Source organism: Oncorhynchus tshawytscha, linkage group LG10 (genome assembly GCF_018296145.1).
Source record: "Oncorhynchus tshawytscha isolate Ot180627B linkage group LG10, Otsh_v2.0, whole genome shotgun sequence".
Classification (NCBI taxonomy): domain Eukaryota; kingdom Metazoa; phylum Chordata; class Actinopteri; order Salmoniformes; family Salmonidae; genus Oncorhynchus; species Oncorhynchus tshawytscha.
Genome location: NC_056438.1, coordinates 64,941,440 through 64,957,385, shown reverse-complemented (window position 1 = coordinate 64,957,385; position 15,946 = coordinate 64,941,440). Strand labels below are relative to the sequence as shown.

Genomic DNA, 15,946 nt, shown 5'->3' with positions numbered 1-15,946 from the left:
CTAGTCTAAAGTCAGCCGCCTCCCTGCCTACCTGACCATTCAGATGGTTCGCTTTTTCTACAAAGAGAAGGAATCTGTCAATGCCAAAGTCCTAAAGGTAGGTCTTCTGATGTTTTAGGAATGTCCTCCTAATTGATGGGATTATCATCAGAATACTGTTGTAAATGGATTAAAGAATATTGTCCTGATGCTTTTTTCCCCTATTGACTTAATTCTCCAGGATGTCAAGTTCCCGCTGATGCTGGATGTGTATGAGCTGTGTACCTCTGAGCTGCAAGAGAAGATGGTGGCAGTCAGGTCAAAGTTCAAGGAGATTGAGGACAAGAAACTGGAGAAACAGTCACAGAAGGTAAAAATATATATTTATTTGTGTACCGTCTCTACTGCAATTCAGCTTTGAACTGCAAATGTATACTCTAGAAAATAAACCCAAACCTCCAAGAAATATATTTCCGTGTTGTCCTTTGACCAAACAAAGCAACTCTGTGTGAACGAACGTCTCAAACAACATGCGTGTAGTACGTGTAGCTTACATTTTCTCTTTGTGAATCAAGCAGATGGAGAAGAAAGTGGGAGACAAACCGAAGGAAGTGAAATATGAGCCCTTTTCATTCGATGACGGTTGGTTACTTTACATCATATTGTTTTGTGGCATACCTTTACAAACTAAGAATCAGTCAGTGTGGGGGATAGGTTGTTAATGTTTCTAAGCATGTGTCTTCCTTGCAGACCTGGGCTCCAACAACAGCGGTTACTACGACTTGCAGGCAGTGCTGACACACCAGGGCCGATCCAGCTCCTCCGGACACTATGTCGGCTGGGTCAAGAGGAAAGAAGGTAACCTCCATAGCATTAAGAAAAGTCTCCACAGTGTGATGAATAGATACGTCAACCTGCTGCTTAAATGGGTAGCTCACCACAACGGAGGATGTGGGATACGGACCCAGAGATTTTAGATCACTTTACTTTGGTGAACTACCCTTTAAACTACTGTTCAGCTATGTGACGTTGCCAAGTAGCGGCCAGATGAGCACAAGTGCCCTTCGCTCTGCTGAAACGTGATAGCTGCGGGACCAAAACGGTGGAAGTTTACCCTCATGCTTCTCTCTCTTAGTTGTGGAAGTCGGCCTGATTATTGTTTACCTTGTAAACAAACTACTATATTCATTGATTTGAATGAATGACATTTGAATACATTCATGTTTTGCCTTTACAGACGAGTGGGTGAAGTTTGATGACGACAAGGTGAGTGTGGTGTCTCCAGAGGATATACTGAGGCTGTCCGGTGGAGGAGACTGGCATATAGCCTACGTCCTACTGTACGGACCCCGACGACTGGAAATACTTGAAGAGGAGAAACAGTAATCAACCTAATGAAAAAAAACTAATCTAACCAACAAATGCCATTTCCAAGCACTGTCTACCCTGCATAGATGTGCAATAAATTCTGGGTGTCTTTATAAAGTAACTTCGACAGATGTTTGTAAAGCCATCCTATATCAACATGAGTGGAGGAAGGTTTTAAATGGTTTATTGAGCCAGGCAATCTCTGGACTGGATCATTGAGCGGTTGAGTTTCTAGTTCTGCAGTTTCATTGTTTTATACACATTGTATATTTTTTAAATCCTTGAACAAGGTGCTCATGTCAGTACTTCTCTGTAGTCATAACTAATCAGCTGTACAGTCTTTGGCCAAGTTATCTAATCTGGTTCAGGTGTCTTTCAATTTACCCTGTACCTTTAATTCAAATGTATTGGAGACCTCCCCCATCACCTACAGTGCCCACTATTCAAACCATAATGAATTCTTACACCCCTTGCATCTCTTTTGGAAACAGAACTGTCTTGCACATTGCTTTCGTCATTGTGATTTGTCATCATATGAGCGGTTCAATACCTCTAATACAGTGTGACTATAACGCTTCTCTCTCATACATGCAGTCATTATCCTGATGGCTTTTCATAAATGGTGAAAATAAACTTATACCAAACCATGTTCTGATTAAATGACTCACTTTTATCCATCGTCCTGTAAGTGGTTAGCGCTAAATGAATAAAGCTCTGGTCAAAGTTTAGCGTTTATTTAACGATTCTATGGAGGATGAAATTGCAGAAATACCAACGAAAGGAAGGCTTTGATCTATGTCTCGTTGAGCCAGCAGCACGGTCCTGCTTGGCCACGTCCTTGCTGTCTCGATCTCCGCTGCTTTGCTGGCCAGCCAGGGTCGTCCATTGGGAACCCAGCTTGGCTGCTATGTCATCCATCTGCTGGTTTGACACCAGGTTGGTCTGCATGCTCAGACCTTGGGGCACACAAAAGGGATGTGATCAGGTCAATATGGAAAATCTGCAGTACAACTAGAGCTTTGATTTTACAACTACATATCTAGAAGCTATACATTTTAGTTTTGTGCTAGAACTCACTGTCGTTGCTCTCTTTGAGAAGGGTGTCGCCATTGTCTTCTCCTGTCTTAATCTCCTCAGACGGGAGGTCCTTCTGTGATGACAGGGCAAAGGGGTTCCAATCCATCAAGAGCGGGTAGGTCATGGGGAACATCTCAATTACATACTCCTTGTGTCCTCTGACCTCATGGGTTGTGAGGAGTATGAAATTGAGATGCTCCCAAAGGGAGCCTTGTAATTCATTAACATTTTCAGTATCCAAGCACCCATAGTTCCAGCCAGACCAGACAACTCACAGGCAGCTCCTTGGCCAGTTTGATGACCATGCTCTCCAGGTAGTCAGCCAGGCTCTTGAACAGCTGGTTGGTGGGCTGGAAGACGTGGGGGGGACTCCTAGATAAGACGCAGGGCTCGCCAGCCAGTTTGAGTTACGCACCACCCTACAGGACGGGGCGTGGAGGTGAGTGGATAATATTGAACCAGAACACTTCACACGTCAGGATCTTTCTTGACACCATTGGACAGGTCTTAGGACAGACAATCAACAGTTAGTGTACAAAACATTAGGAACACCTTCCTAACATTGAGTTACACCCCCTCAATCACCTCAATTCATTGAGGCATGAACTCTACAAGTATCAAAAGCGTTCCACAGGGATGCTGGCCCTTGTTGACTCCAATGCTTCCAAGAATTGTCAAATTGGCTGGATGTCCTTTGGGTGGTGGACCATTCTTCATACACACAGGAAACTGTTGAGCGTGAAAAATCCAGCTGCGTTGCAGTTATTGACACACTCCAACTGGTGTGCCTGGCATCTACTACCATACCCTGTTCAAAAGCACTTAAAATCTCTCTCTTTTTATGTAAATGGCAAGTTATAGAAGGGTCCATACCAATGTTTAGCCAATTTTTTTGGGGCACTGAGCATTTCTGGTCTGCTGAGCACAAACTTCAATGTTGGGAAAATTCGGTCCAACTTCCACATGCGTTTACTGTCAACACTGAGGCTGTACCCGCTTTAAGTTACAGTGTTCAAGTAGGCTGCTGTGGTTTTTGGAGTATTTGTTCATGTCTTTTCTGAGCCCCCTTACTGTACGAGGATGAGCAAGTGAATCGCTGGTTGCGGTAAGTTTCTCAAAAACAAGTCACAAAGAAAGTGTCTGGACCCTTCTATAATATGTCATTTACATATATATTTTTTTTACATTTGGTTGTAAAAAGCGGAATTCTCCTTTAATGTTATACACCAAAAACGTATAGGTAGATTGTGGGCTATGTAACTGTGGGCTATGTAACTTTGACCTTCGACCAGCTGCACTACTGCTGTAAAACCACTCACCTGCTAATTGACTGGCAAGCTGCCATATTGTTATGATACAGATTCCACAGTCTCGTGAGTTCATCACTGCAAGAAAACAAACACGAGTTTTGACAAAGCCAAATACAAGGGAAGCTGTGTCACTCGTCCCCCATATTGGCAACATGCTATGTCTCCCCATTTTCATTCGGCTCCAATGTGAGGGCTAGACATGGTAAATAATTCAACTGGCATACCTCAACTTTCCTAAACCAACTACGGTTTTGGGGAACACATTACTATTCTGTCCCAGTTATCATTGCCATACAGAGTTTGGATATGGACAAAATGTCCAATTCACACATGCGTATAATACAGGGGCGGTAGGTAGCCTAGTGGCTAGATCGAATCCCAGGGCTGACAAGGTAAAAATCTATCATTTTGACCCTAAGCAAATCAGTTAATCAACTGTTCCACCAGGCACCGATGACGTGGATATCAATTCAGGCAGGCCCCCCCGCACCTCTCTGATTCAGAGGGGTTGGGTTGAATGCGGAAGACATTTCAGTTGAATGCATTAAGTTGTACAACTGACTAGGTACCACCCCCCTTTCCCTACAGACTTGAATCTTTGATATTCTTTCTGTAATGAAAAGCGCTATAGAAGTTGAATAAATTATTATTGTACATTATAAGCACCCACCAAATTATTATTATTATGTTAGGATTGATACTTCCCCATGAAGACCTTCCTGTCAGGGCCTTTACCTAGGAAGTCTTCTGGAGCTTGTGGGTGGGTCTCTTGGGTTTGTCATCTACTGGTCTTGATTTTTACAGTACCTTCAGAAAGCATTCATACTCCTTGACTTATTCCACATGTTGTGTTACAGCCTATATTGAAAATATATATAATTTTTCTTCTCACACACATTACCCCATAATGAAATGTCTTACTTAAATAAGTATTCACACCCCTTAGTCAATAGTTCATAGAAGCACCTTTGGCAGCAATTACAGAGTCTTTTTGGGTAAGTCTCTAGGAGCTTTCCACACCTGGATTGTGCAACATTTGCCCATTATCTTTTTCAAAATTCTCAGCTACTCAGGAACATTCACTGTCTCCTTGGTAAGCAACTTGTGTAGATTTGGCCTTGTGTTTTAGGTTATTGTCCTGCTGAAAGGTGAATTCATCTCCCAGTGTCTGGTGGAAAGCAGACTGAACCAGATTTTTTGAGGATTTTTCCTGTGTTTAGCTCCATTCCATTTCATCCTGAAAAACTACCCAGTCCTTAATGATTACAAACATTCCCATAACATGATGCAGCCACCACTATGCTTGACAATATGGAGTGGTACTCTGTTGTTGTATTGGATTTGCCCCAAACATAACACTTTGTATTTAGGACAAAAAGTGAATTGCTTTGACACATTTTTTGCAGTATTACTTTAGTGCCTTGTTGCAGACAGGATGCACATTTTCACATTGTCAATTAGGTTAGTATTGTGGATAACTACAATGTTGTTAATCCATCCTCAGTTTTTTCCTATCACAGCCATTAAACTTTTAACTGTTTTAAAGTCACCATTGGGGCTCCTGAGTGGAACAGCATCGCAGTGCTAGAGACATCACTACAGACCCCAGTCTGGGCTGTATCACAACCGGCCGTGATCGGCAGTCCTATAGGGCAGCACACAATTGGCCCAGTGTTGGCCGGGGTAGGCCATCATTGTAAAATAAGAATTTGTTCTTAACTGACTTTCCTAGTTAAATAAAGTTTAAATAAAAATTTAAAAATCCCAGTGGTGTTCTTCCTGTCTGGCAATTATGTTAGGAAGGACACCTGTATCTTTGTAGTGACTGGGTGTATTGATACACCAGCCAAAGTGTAATTAATAACTTCACCAAGCTCAAAAGGGAGATTCAATGTGAGCATTTTTTTTTTTACCAATGGGTGCTGTTCTTTGAGGCATTTGAAAACCTCCCTGGTCTTTGTGTTTGAAATTCACTCCTCGATTGAGGGAACTTACAAGTATGTGTGGGGGACAGATGAGGTAGTCATTCAAAAGTCATGTTAAACACTTATTGCGCACACACAATGACTCCATGAAACTTGTGACTTGTTGAAGCACATTTTTACTCCTGAACTTATTTAGGCTTGCCATAACAAAGGGCTTGAATACTAATTGACTCAAGACATTTCAGCTTTTCATTTTTTATTAATTTGTAAACATTTCTAAAAACATCATGGGTTATTGTGTGTAGGCCAGTGACAACCTCAACTTAGTCCATTTAAAATTCAGGCTGTAACACAACAAAACGTGAAAAAGGTCAAGGGGTGTGAATATCTTCTGAAGGCACTGTATATACAGTACAATTCAAAAGTTTGGACACCTACTCATTCAAGGATTTTTGTCTAAATTGTAGAATAATAGTGAAGACATCAGAACTATGAAATAACACATATGGAATCATGTAAATAACCAAAAAGAGTGTCAAAATATATTTGAGATTCTTAAAAGTAGCCACCCTTTTCCTTTGACAGCTTTGCACACTCTTGGAATTCTCTCAACCAGCTTCTTGAGGTAGTCACCTGGAATGCATTTCAATTAACAGGTGTGCCTTGGTAAAAGTTTGGAATTTCTTTCCTTCTTAATAGGTTTGAGCCAATCAGTTGTGTTGTGACATACAGAAGATCGTCCTATTTGATAAAAGACCAAGTCCATATTATGGCAAAAACAGCTAAAATAAGCAAAGAGAAACGACAGTCCATCATTACTTTAAGACCTGAAGGTCAGTCAATCCGGAAGATTTAAAGAACTTTGAAAGTGTCTTAAAATGCAAAAACCACCCAGCACTATGATGAAACTGGCTCTCATGAGGACCCCCACAGGAAAGGAAGACCCAGATTACCTCTGCTGCAGAGGATAAGTTCATTAGAGTTACCAGCCTCAGAAATCTGCATCTCAAATTGCAGCCCAAATAAATGCTTCACAGAATTAAATTAACAGACACATCTCAACATCAACTTTTTAGAGGAGACGGCATGAATCAGGCCTTTCTGGTCAAATTGCTGCAAAGAAACCACTACTAAAGGACACCAATAAGAAGAGACTGCTTGGGCCAAGAAACATGAGCAACCAAATTCTATATTTTTGGTTCCAACCTCCGTATCTTTGTGAGATGCAGAGTAGGTGAACAGATGATCTCTGCATCTGTGGTTCCCAATGTGAAGCATAGAGGTGGTGGTGTGATGGTGCTTTGCTGGTGACACTGTGTATGATTTATTTAGAATTTAATGGACACTTAACCAGCATGGCTACCACAGCATTCTGCAGCGATACACCATCCTATCTGGTTTGCGCTTAGTGGGACTATCATTTGTTTTTCAACAGGACAATGACCCAACACACCTTCAGGCTGTGTAAGTGCTATTTGACCAAGAAGGAGAGTGATGGAATGCTGCATCAGATGACCTGGCCTCCACAATCACTCAACCTATTTGAGATGGTTTGGGATGAGTTGGACCGCAGAGTGAAGGAAAAGCAGCCAAAAAGTGCTCAGCATATGTGGGAACTCCTTCAAAACGGTTGGAAAAGCATTCCTCATGAAGCTGGTTAAGAGGTTGCCAAAAGTGTGCAAAGCTGTCATCAAGGCAAATGGTGGCTACTTTGAAGAATCTAAAATATATTTGTATTTGTTTAACACCTGATTCCATATGTGTTATTTCATAGTTGATGTCATCACTATTATTATTTAATGTAGAAAATAGAAAAATAAAGAAAAATCCTTGAATGAGTAGGTGTGTCCAAACTTTTGACTGGTACTGTATGTTGTGATGTCACTAATAAAACATGTGAACTTGCAGGAACTACACAGACTTACGGAATATTCAGACTATTCTTACCTCGACCATGGTGGAAAACTTGTCTCCATCTGGTGGGATCTCTCTGAGCAGCTATAGGGAACAAGTTAGACGTGATAAAAAATAGCAATATCTGAATATACAATAAACACGTGATCATACAAAAGAGCCCAAACTCAAAGTGACATTTAAAATGTTTACTCAGTGAAGATGTACAGCTGAATACATACATTCGAAACAGTGCAGTGTCCACTTATAACCTTAGCTTTAACACCCTCTCTTCCACAAAGATGTACTTCAGTACTTTTCCCTATCACCCAGGATTTCTCAGTGCATATCAATAAGACGTATTATCAGTCAGCAGAGTCCTTGAGTTATTGGGAGCACACATTCCTACAGTTCACTAAATAATTACAGTTCTCATGCACAGAGCTTGAACCTAACACTACTTTCAATCTCTAAGGATATAAAAACAATCTATTCATACTAAGAGGATAATTATATAAAACAGTCATTTACAATCTATCAGATGAAACACACACACCTGGTACACAACTTTGATGGTCTCCTCCATCCATGAACACTGATCATCATTCAGGATACAACTGGAGCTGCAGCAATTTACAGGACAAGAGTTGGTAGTGAAGAGAGAATTTACAGGACAAGAGTTGGTAGTGAAGAGAGAATTTACAGGACAAGAGTTGGTAGTGAAGAGAGAATTTACAGGACAAGAGTTGATAGTGAAGAGAGAATTTACAGGACAAGAGTTGGTAGTGAAGAGAGAATTTACAGGACAAGAGCTGATAGTGAAGAGAGAATTTACAGGACAAGAGTTGGTAGACAAGAGTTGGTGAAGAGAGAATTTACAGGACAAGAGTTGGTAGTGAAGAGAGAATTTACAGGACAGGACAAGAGTTGGTAGTGAAGAGAGAATTTACAGGACAAGAGTTGGTAGTGAAGAGAGAATTTACAGGACAAGAGTTGATAGTGAAGAGAGAATTTACAGGACAAGAGTTGGTAGTGAAGAGAGAATTTACAGGACAAGAGCTGGTAGTGAAGAGAGAATTTACAGGACAAGAGTTGGTAGTAAAGAGACCAACAGCAGTCAAATCACAATATGAATTCACTGTTACACCTTTTACTGCTAAATTGAATCAGACTACATTCAACATGACATAGGGTATGATGGTGTGGGACAGGGGCCATCTTCTTGGGCCACCTCACCTTTTGAACTTGACCTGTCCCTTGGAGGTACTGGAACAGGATAAGGTACTGCAGGAGGATGTGTCGTCTGAAGTTACTGTCACTGAGCTACAGGTCCATCAACTAGAGAGACAAAGACAGAGACTGTCATTGTATTTGAAGTGATCCATTTGAGAAAGGTGAGGTATAGACTTCCTAATCTCAATCACATAATGAGTAGTTACTTGGGACGTAAGGTGATTTGTAGAACAGTGACTGTGCAGTCACTGCAATGTAGTCACTCTCTATTCTGTTCTATTCTTAATTGATGGAAGTTGAGATGTCACCTTCTCACTGGTGAGGAACTTGGCAAAGTAAACGTGGTCTCCTCCTGCCGTCCTCAGCTCTTCCAGCTTCTTTTTAGAAGCCTGCATGTCGTCCAGCTTGAAGCTTCTAAACTTCTGCCAGCGTCTCGTCTGAATACTACAGACAACATACAGAACATTTCTATTAACTCAAACAACTTTTCAGTGTCTTCTCACAGAAACAAACACAGCCAGCACCTGTCTTGATACTTCACAGGACATACAGAATAGTAACAGTTTTGAACAAGACATTTTTTTAAAGCAAAGTGTCATACTTTTAGTAGATGTCCATAGATGGGTCATATCACAAAGCTATTTTGGGAGGGAAAGAGGGCAGAAAATTAACTTTGAGGAAAGTCATCCAGGAAAACTTCTCATAACACTGAACAGGGTTTCTGAAGTAGTCCTGCAGAGTCCAGAACTTTCTGTAGGTTGTAGTCGATAGGGATGGAACTACAAACAGGAATCAATTTTATAGATGACAACTTGTTTTAGCAAGCTGCAATCAAACTTACAAGACTTGCCAGCATAGGGATCAGTGTAACAGCTATGTTGATGAAAAACCACAGATGATTCCAAGCATTGCGATTGATGGAACAAGGACTCATGTTGCTTACCATGGAGCAGGTGCACTAGGTTCCCCATCTCCCATCTCCCCCTCCTCCACTTCCATCCCATCCTCCTCTGTGGGCTGTAGAAGACAACACAGAACAGAGGTAGAGAGAGAGTGGTAATTCATTGTTATGCACATTCAACAGCACACACATCATTCAACAGCTTACACAATATCTATAATCCTTAGAACAAGGCCTTACCTTCTGGCCAAGAGTGCTCTCTTGCTCATTTTTGTTGAACACGGTGATGTTATCGAGATTAAACTGGCTCTGCAGGTTCAGACCTGAAACACACAAAGGAACACAATAGTGGCCACAAGTCCACATCCATGATAAAACATAAATTACGTCAGTTCCTGTAGCTCCATGTAACCCTCTCACCTGATTTCTCAGACAGGGGAAAGAGACGAGCCAGGAACAGCTGGATCCGTCCACAGAAGACTGTGTTCTGAGACTTGGACAACCTCCTCAAAAGATCTGCAAAGTAAGAAGATGAGGTTTAGTGATGGAATATCTGCACAAATAAAGATAACAAACAGGGCCGGCAAGTAGCCTAGACGTTAGAGAGGCGAGCCAGCAACCAGAGGGTTGCCAGTTCGAATCCCGGGTCCTACAGGAAACATCTGCCAGGAAGTGATCTTAATGTGTGCCTTTATCCTCACCATTACACATCCTTAACAAGTAGTTCTTCCCAGCAGTGTAAAAGGAGTTCTGAAGTGAGAGAGGAGAAAGTTATGTTGGTGGCATTTCCTCAATAACTAAAAGGAAAGATCTATAAGAAACCTGTCATCAAGTAAACATTGACCGTTACTCTAAGAACGCAGAGAAACAGACTAAGCTACTTACAGACTTCCAGGTGGAGACATTCTCTTCAACAAAGGAGAAGACCTTATCACACTGGTACAGAGGAAGACAGTCCAGAACATCTCCCAACAGTAGGAAAGGAGTGGTGGCGGAGCAGATACCTGCATGGACAAGTGAATTTACTACACTTTTCTACACAATTACTTCATAATTTGCTGTCTGGCGTGTATATCAATGAAATACTAGGGAGTTAAAACAGAAGGAGATGTAGCGATGTTATGACGTGACGTTCAGCCTGCTGCTTACCTTCAGTGACTCCATCAATGCTGAGATAGATGAGAGACAGGAAGTCATCGACGAGTGCTTTCTTTTCCACCTGTAAAAGAAAAGGAGAGAAAGGGAGAATGTTGCTCGATTCTTGGTGAAGCATATTGAGCATAAGCAAGACCATGTACTAGCAGTATACTTCGACAGATTTTTCACCTTGTCGGCTCAGGTTTTCGAACCAGCGACCTCGCTAACCACTAGGTGGCAGGTAGCCCTTGAGCAAGGCACTTAACCCTAATTTGCTCCAGGGGCGCCGTACTACTATGTTTGACCCTGTAAAACAACACATTTCACTGCACCTATCAGGTGTATGTGACAACAAAACAAACACACATATATATATATATATATATATATATATACATATAAATATACTAAACAAAAATATAAATGCAACATGCAATAATTACAAAGATTTTACAGAGTTAAACAGTTCATAGAAGGAAATCAGTCAATTGAAATAAACTAATTAGGCCCTAATCTATGGATTTCACATGACTGGGCAGAGGCATAGCCATGTCTGGGCACAGGCCCACCCATTGGGGAGCCAGGCCCATCCAATCAGAATGAGTTTTTCCCCACAAAAGGGCTTTATTACAGACAGAAGTACTCCTCAGCATCCCCACTCCTCTCACTATCCCACAGGTGAAGGATGTGGAGGTCCTGGGCTGGCATGGTTACACGTGGTCTGCAGTTGTGAGGCCGGTTGGAAGTACTGCCAAATTTTCTAAAACGACGTTAGAGGCGAAATTAACATTAAGAAATTAACATTACATTCTCTGGCAACAGCTCTGTTAGACATTCCTGCAGTCAGCATGACAATTGCGTGTTCCCTCAACTTGAGACATCTGTGGCTTTGTGTTGTGTGACAAAACTGCATATTTTATAGTGGCCTTTTATTGCACCCAGCACAAGGTGCACCTGTGTAATGGTCATGCTGTTTAAATCAGCTTCTTGATAAGCCACACCTGTCAATTGGATGGATTATCTTGGCATGGGAGAAATGCTCATTTAACAGAGATGTAAACAAAATTGTGCACTAAATTTTAGAAAAAAATGGCTTTTTGTGTGTATTGAACATTTCTGGGAAATTTTATTTCACCTCATGAAAAAAATGGGACCAACACTTTACATATACATATCTAAAACAAATTACACACACACATGCATACATACATATGTGCTACATTTCTTTAAACTTACAATCTACTCCTCCAGGACCTGCCTCAGAGCTTGGTCAAGGGTGGTCTTCTTCTCTGTCTCACTGTGAAGAGACAAGCAGGCAGACAATGCCTGTGGTGATGTGGACAGAGGCCTAGCCTAGAGATAATATAATTCATGTTAACAGCCAACGTTAGCTATGTAACGCCATTCACTCACTTTCCAGTGATCTGGTTGAATGCGTTTATCAAATGTTTGCTGGTTTTGTTGACTAACGCACTTCTGGTTGAGGCCTGGGTGAGAGTTATAACAATTGAACAAATAATAAAAGCTTAGTATTTTCTTGGGACTATCGTTACACGTTAACCTGTTAACGTGATTAAGCTAGCCAACTAACGTGTCACAATTTAAATCATGCATAGAATAGTCTGAAATACTCCGTATTGAAGACAAGTTCTTACTGTAAATATATATTTTGCATCGTTGAAATTGAATAAAATCAGTAGACATCTTTCCTCTTCAACAATAAACGTGACCCCGAATAAAGTTGTATATCCGGTTCAAATCGGGCGCAATCAGGATGTCAACATTGTAAGCCTTAAGGCATGGTTCAGAAAGTAATGTTTATAATTTGTAACATGAATACAATTTACGGATAATCTTCTGCCCTAGCAGTATTTTGATTTTGTTTACAAGAAACATCAAAGCCACAGGTTCCTATCGTCAACATTAGAGTAAAACTTAAAGTTCAACTAGGCCTATGCAAAATCAAATGCTTTGCTGGCCTTTAGATATCTAAACTTTATTTGTATAACCAGTGTAATAACGGATGTAGCCTATTGCATTTCAGGGATGATCGATCTCGTATTCCCGGGATGTTCATTGGTATAATAGCCTTCAGTTTTACGTGCGGCCAGAAGATGACACTATACACTTTTGTAAACTATTGATTGTTGTTCCACAGAGTTCCTAAACCCAGAAGCGCAACATCGCGAGACTTCCGGGAAATCATGTGTTGGGTTTGGGGTCAATTATGAAGGTAACATAGTGCCTTGTGTAAAATATGAGTTGCACTTATATAATCCGTTTTGTATTTGCAAAAAAAATATCAAACATGGCACTTGAGAATAAATGCAACATTTGCAAGCACATAACATGAACATTCAAACATGTACGTTGATATGTTAATAAATTCAATAAGATTTGCAACTAAATTTGAGAATGAATGCAACTAATTTTCTAAACTTGTTGACTGGTGAATCTTCTGTGAATCAAAACTACATTTACTGATGTCAAATCTGTGCACTCAGAGTTTTGTCACTAATTTACCGACTAACCTCGGCCAAAGGTTTTGTAGATGTAAAAAAACATTCAAATAAAATGTTATTGGTCATATACACAATATTTAGCAGGTGTAGCGAAATGCTTGTGTTCCTAGCTCCAACAGTGCAGTAATATATTTACAGCCACAACATCATGATCATGTAGCCATGCATCTGCAGACCAGCGAGGTGAAGAAAAGCTTGCTTTGGGTGAGCTAGCTAGAACAACATCAACTAGCTAGCTATAATATCAGATAAACATTTTCAGGAAAAGCATGGAAAGAGTTGGCTACCTGTAGTATTATTTTAAACCAACTCATGCGCGTCTGTGTTACATTCCATATTATCTTTTAGTATATTTGTACTGTATTGCGATCTGTCTCAAGTTGCACAAATTCTGTTTGAATTGTCATGACTGAATTCTCATTCAAATAATGTTGTGCCTCTTTCAAATAATGTTGTGCCTCTCTTTCAGATCTGCTAAGCACTGCTAAGCACACCTCTGCCTCTGCTACCCCCACAACCACTACCTCAAAGTGGTTGGGTCAGCTCCTTCCTGGCTGGCCCTGTTCAGGAGTGGACAGGACAGGGCCACAGTGTCTCCCAGCCCCCGTCTCCTCAGTGTTTTACCTAAAAGGCTCAGACTTTTCTGTCTCCATCTACGCGGGCCGGCACCCGTGTCTCACTGGGCCATGGCTCTGTCGGACCTTCTCTCTGGTACTTTTCAGTTTGCATTGCCATAACAATGGCTAACTATGAACTTTAACATCTTCTCTCAAAGCAATGGTTTTGATTATGCAGAGGTTGTGGATTCCTCACTGCCAGCTCTAGCTATGGAAACAATTCCCCTAGTATAACATAAGGGTTTATACACTAGTGTGACACTGATGTTAGTCGAAAAGCAGCATTGGATGCTTTGTGAATATGGGCCTTGGTCTAATGTGTGATCTTAGGCATGCTCCCACTAACAAAATCATCTAGAATGTTATTGTATGATGTAGTGTTAAGATTTTCCTTCACTGGTACTAAGGGGCTTAGCATGAACCATGAAAAACAACCCCAGTACATTATTCCTCGTCCACCAAACTTTACCGTAGGCAGGTAGCGTTTTCCTGGCATCTGCCAAACCCAGATTTGTCTGTCGGACTGACAGATGGTGAAGCGTGATTCATCACTCCAGAGAACGCATTTCCACTACTTCAGAGTCCAATGGCGGCAAGCTGTATACCACGCCAGCCGACGCTTGCATGTCTATGCACTCGATTTTATACACCTGTCAGCAACGGGTGTGGCTGAAATAGCCAAATTCCCTTAATTTGAAGGGGTGTCCACATACTTTTGTATATACTCTACCGGTCAAACTTTTTAAAACACCTACTTATTGAAGAGTTTCTCTTTTTTTCACTATTTTCTACATTGTAGAATAATAGTGTAGACATCAAAACTATGAAATAACACATATGGAATCATGTAGTAAACAAAAAAGTGTTAAACAAATCAAAATATATGTTATATTTGAGATTCTTCAAAGCAGCCACCCTTTGCCTTGACAGCTTTGCCATTCTCTCAAGCAGCCCCACCTGGAATGCTTTTCCAACAGTCTTGAAGGAGTTCTCACATATGCTGAGCACTTGTTGGCTGCTTTTCCTTCACTCTGCGGTCCGACTCATCCCAAACCATCTCAATGTGGTTGAGGTCGGGTGATTGTGGAGGCCAGGTTATCTGATGCAGCACTCCATCACTCGCCTTGGTAAAATAGCCCTTACACAGCCTGGAGGTGTGTTGGGCCATTGTCCTGTTGAAAAACATAATAGTCCCACTAAGTCCAAACCAGATGGAATGGTTTATTGCTGCAGAATGCTGTGGTATCCATGATGGTTAAGTGTGCATTGAATTCCAAATAACTCACAGACAGTGTCACCAGCAAAGCACCCCCACACCATAACACCTCCTTCTCCATGCTTTATGGTGGGAAATACACATGTGAAGATCATCCGTTCACCCACACTGTGTTTCACTCCCTACTCACAGCTGTCATGTCCCTTAAAGTTGATGATGTGGTTGTTACTGACACGGAGCACATGGCTGAGCTTTTTAATCACCACTTCATTGTCAGGATTTCTGTTTGACTCAGCCATGCCTCCTTGCCCGTCCAACATTTTCTCATCTCCCACCCCTTCTAATGCGACGAGCCCCGATGGTCCTCCCTCTTTTCCTCTGCCCCGCTACAAAGTTTCTCCCTGCTGGCGGTCACTGAGTCCGAGGTGCTAAAGGAGATTCTTAAACTTGACCCCAAAAAAACATTGGGTCAGATGGTTTAGACCCTTTCTTCTTTAAGGTTGCTGCCCCTAAAATCTCTGACCTTTGTAACCTGTCTCTTCTCTCTGGGGAGGTTCCCATTGCTTAGAAGGCAGCCACTGTTCGTCCTTTATTTAAAGGGGGAGATCAAGCTGATTCTAACTGTTATAGGCCTATTTCTATTTTTCCCTGTTTATCAAAAGTGTTGGAAAAACTTGTCAGTAATCTTTGCTTTCTTGATATCTCTGGTATGCAACCTGGTTTCCCGCTCAGGTTATGTGTCACGATCGTCGTATGAAACGGACCAAA

General features: G+C 41.3%; 1 protein-coding gene and 1 pseudogene across 2 annotated transcripts in view; one reads left to right on the top strand and one right to left on the bottom strand.

Annotated features, from left to right (window-relative positions):
* The window catches only part of LOC112260653 (ubiquitin carboxyl-terminal hydrolase 14), an 11,230-nt gene extending 9,234 nt beyond the window's left edge, over positions 1-1,996 (top strand). Inside the window, exons 12-16 of one of the 2 annotated variants that reach the window (XM_024435928.2) lie at positions 5-97; positions 221-349; positions 558-621; positions 730-837; positions 1,217-1,996. In XM_024435928.2, coding sequence (XP_024291696.1) covers positions 5-97; positions 221-349; positions 558-621; positions 730-837; positions 1,217-1,365 — 543 coding nt within the window. In that variant the 3' untranslated portion in view covers positions 1,366-1,996. Of the gene's footprint in view, positions 1-4; positions 98-220; positions 350-554; positions 622-729; positions 838-1,216 lie in introns of both variants that reach the window. The other variant, XM_024435927.2, reaches the window with a different exon arrangement.
* Positions 1,997-2,065: 69 nt separating this feature from the next.
* On the bottom strand, positions 2,066-12,571 carry LOC112259620 (annotated as a pseudogene).
* Positions 12,572-15,946: the final 3,375 nt, after the last annotated feature.